Source organism: Myotis davidii, unplaced genomic scaffold (assembly GCF_000327345.1).
Source record: "Myotis davidii unplaced genomic scaffold, ASM32734v1 scaffold552, whole genome shotgun sequence".
Classification (NCBI taxonomy): Eukaryota; Metazoa; Chordata; class Mammalia; order Chiroptera; family Vespertilionidae; genus Myotis; species Myotis davidii.
The window spans coordinates 663,065-666,017 of NW_006283439.1; the positions used below are offsets into that span (position 1 = coordinate 663,065).

The 2,953-nt window shown below is 45.1% G+C and overlaps 1 protein-coding gene across 1 annotated transcript in view; it reads right to left on the reverse strand.

Moving 5' to 3' along the window:
- LOC102769143 (keratin-associated protein 19-8-like) overlaps positions 1-2,241 on the reverse strand; it is a 21,205-nt gene extending 18,964 nt beyond the window's left edge. Inside the window, exon 1 of the mRNA XM_006753671.1 lies at positions 2,128-2,241. Coding sequence (XP_006753734.1) covers positions 2,128-2,241 — 114 coding nt within the window. The remainder of the gene's footprint in view (positions 1-2,127) is intronic.
- Between the last annotated feature and the right edge of the window lie 712 nt (positions 2,242-2,953).

Here is a 2,953-nt window from a genome sequence, read left to right on the forward strand (position 1 = left end):
GCGCTGTCCTCTCTCTGAGGGTGTTGTCATTTCTCACCTGCATGCCGTTCTTTGGATGATTGTGTCTGACCCCATCTGGGTCACATCCACCAATCAAGTTTCACATTCTTTACTGTGTCCAGTTCTGTGTCGAATTTACTTCTCAAGTAGAAAACACACACACACACGCACGTAAATTATTTAGTGTGATGTATCCTCTTGTGAAATACCCTTTTGGTTTCTCCACACAGTGAAATGCATTTCAGAAGCTGAGGATCTGCCCACAGAACAATCTCACACGTATGTCCCCAGGCTGAGCACCTGGTCACAAACTTCTCTTTAAACATCACCCTCTTTTTCAAATAGAAACGGATTATCTAGAAACATAGGTGACGGTGTCTTCTGCTTTGCAGTTGCTCTTTATTTTCTCTCCCTATTCTTCCCGGTTCCCACACATCCTCTGTCTCTTCCAGCCGCTCTTTCAGTCGTCATTCCCCGCTCAGTCCCACACACGCTCACACCAGCCAGGGCTTCCACTCCGATCCAGTTTTCCCATCAGTACTTCATCCCTCCACTCACATTTGTTCTTTCAGCCTGCGTTTTTCCTTATGTTATTTTTTTATTTATTTGCTTTTATTGATTTCATAGAGGAAGGGAGATTGGGAGAGAGATGGAAACATTTATAATGAGAGAACAATCATTGATTGGCTGCCTCATGCACACCCCACACTGGGGATCGAGCCTGCAAGCAGGCGTGTGCCCTGACCAGGAATCAAACTGAACCGTGACCTCTTGTTTCATAGGTTGATGCTCACCCACTGAGGCATGCAAGCCAAGCATTTATAACATTTTTGATAATATGTTTCCCTCCCATCTGAATGTATAAATTCATTTTCAAACAAAACATATTTGCTGAGTGACTGAAAGATTAAATTCTGCCTGCACAGCTATAGGGCGTATCTCACAGCATAGACTCAAGCACACTTATTGGACCAGGTTATACCAATTTTAAAAAATATCTTCATTTTATAATATTCTCTGACTATATTATTGGATTCTAGGAAATCATTGGTATTTCAGTCCAGTGGTCGCCAACTGGTGGTTCATGGACCACTTTGGTCGGTGAGGTCCGGAAGTTTGGCGACCACTGTTTTAGTCCAACCATTGTTGTTTTTTAATTTCATGAAAAATATATGCCCCCTGTTGTCCCATTTTTATCAGGAGAAATTCAGATTTTACTGAAATTTAGATTTATAAGAAAGCTCTTTGGTTTCAGCTTCAGCTCAGTAATAATTGGTTCACGATTATGTCTGTGGTTTCTTTCCCTGATTGGACTGAGGATACATCCTCAATGTGGTGAAGGTGGTGAAGGGTGAAGTGAGACACAGTGAGAGCAGAGGAAGGGGAACAGACACGTTTAGTTAAATATGTTTTGAGTTTCCCTTTGCCTGTTTGGCTCAGTGGATAGAAGATCAGTCTTGGACTGAATGGTCCTGAGTTTGATGCTGGCCAAGGGCTCATGCCCAGGTTGAGGGCTCAATCACCAGAGGGGGGCATGCAGGAGGCAACCAATCAGTGAATGATTCTCTCTCATCCATGATGCTTCTATCTCCCTCTCCCTCCTCCTTGCTCTCTGAAATTAAAAGAAAAATTAAAAACATAAAGCAATTTTGAATAAACTGAAAGGTTGAATTGGGAAATGTTAGTTAAGTAAAATCCATATGTTGATAAATAAATGGGTAGATATGTTCAATATTCATTGCTATTTGTTGTTGACTTAAGTCTGAATGTTTATGAATTAAATAACAGATTTAAAGATTTAAATCACTGGATTTTCAAAAAAAAATTTCATTTCAGTGTAGGCTTATTAATCTTTATATCTATTTCCTGCCCCTCTGCATGCTTGTGAGGTGAGTGAAAGGAAAGGAAAGATTGTTGGCCAAGAAGATGGCTTCTCCCGTGGACAGCGGAGTGGATGTGCCCAGAGCCACTTCCTCATAATTGCGTTTCATGAACAAACCAACAACCAGACTTTATTTTCAAGTTCAATGCTTTATTGGAAGGTGAACAGACAGTCCAATCAGTTATGAAAGCAAACGTAGAGGATCCTGGTCTATGAGGGAGACGCAGGCACAGTTGAAAATCTACCCATAATCCTGAGGAGCTAAAGGCTTTTGTGCCAAAGCCATAGCCACAGCCCAGGCCGCCGAAGCCGCCCCAGCCGTAGCCGCGGCCTCCGTAGTAGCTGCCGTAGTAGCTCATGGTGTCAGGGGGCGTGTGTTTCTGTTCAAGATGGGGTCCTGAGAGTGAATGTCAGCGAGTGGGGAGGGAGCTTATATACCTGGGCCAGCAGGTGCTGAGTCACATGCCACCTGTTTTGTGTCATCCGTGTCACCCCTCGTTGACCACGCCAACCTCTGAAGGGGCCGCGTGCTCATCAAAGTGTCTCGCCTGCCTTGTTGCCAAGTCAGGGTGTCCCTTACACGCCTTGCGTCTCTTTTATGAGAAGAAATTGCTGCATCTTCAAAGCCGGGTCATACCAGACTGAGCACAAACCCTCAGAGGGAGCACGTTGCGTAACAGGATGGCGACGTGTTCAGAATTCAGTGTTGCTTCATCACACGCTCGCCCGGGATTATTGTGCTTCGCTGACGGTTAGAAGAACTTGGTCCGATCAGGCCTAGAATAACCCTGAGCTTTCAAAGGCATCCCGTGCCTCCGGGTGCGGTCGCTGGTCCTAGCTAAGGACACCTCTGAACGCCTGGATCCCGCCCCTGCGCTGTGGGCACCGCATGGGCCTTCGACAGAAGGGTCCAAACGGAGCCGTCCTCCCTCTGTCATTTCATGACCTTGGCTCTCAGAGAAACCATATTCTCTTTTCTGCTTTGCATACCAGTTTGGAAAATAAAAGGCATTTGGATCAGTAACACGGGGAAATATTGTTCATTCCCGGGAGGCGAATCACAGTAGCCAA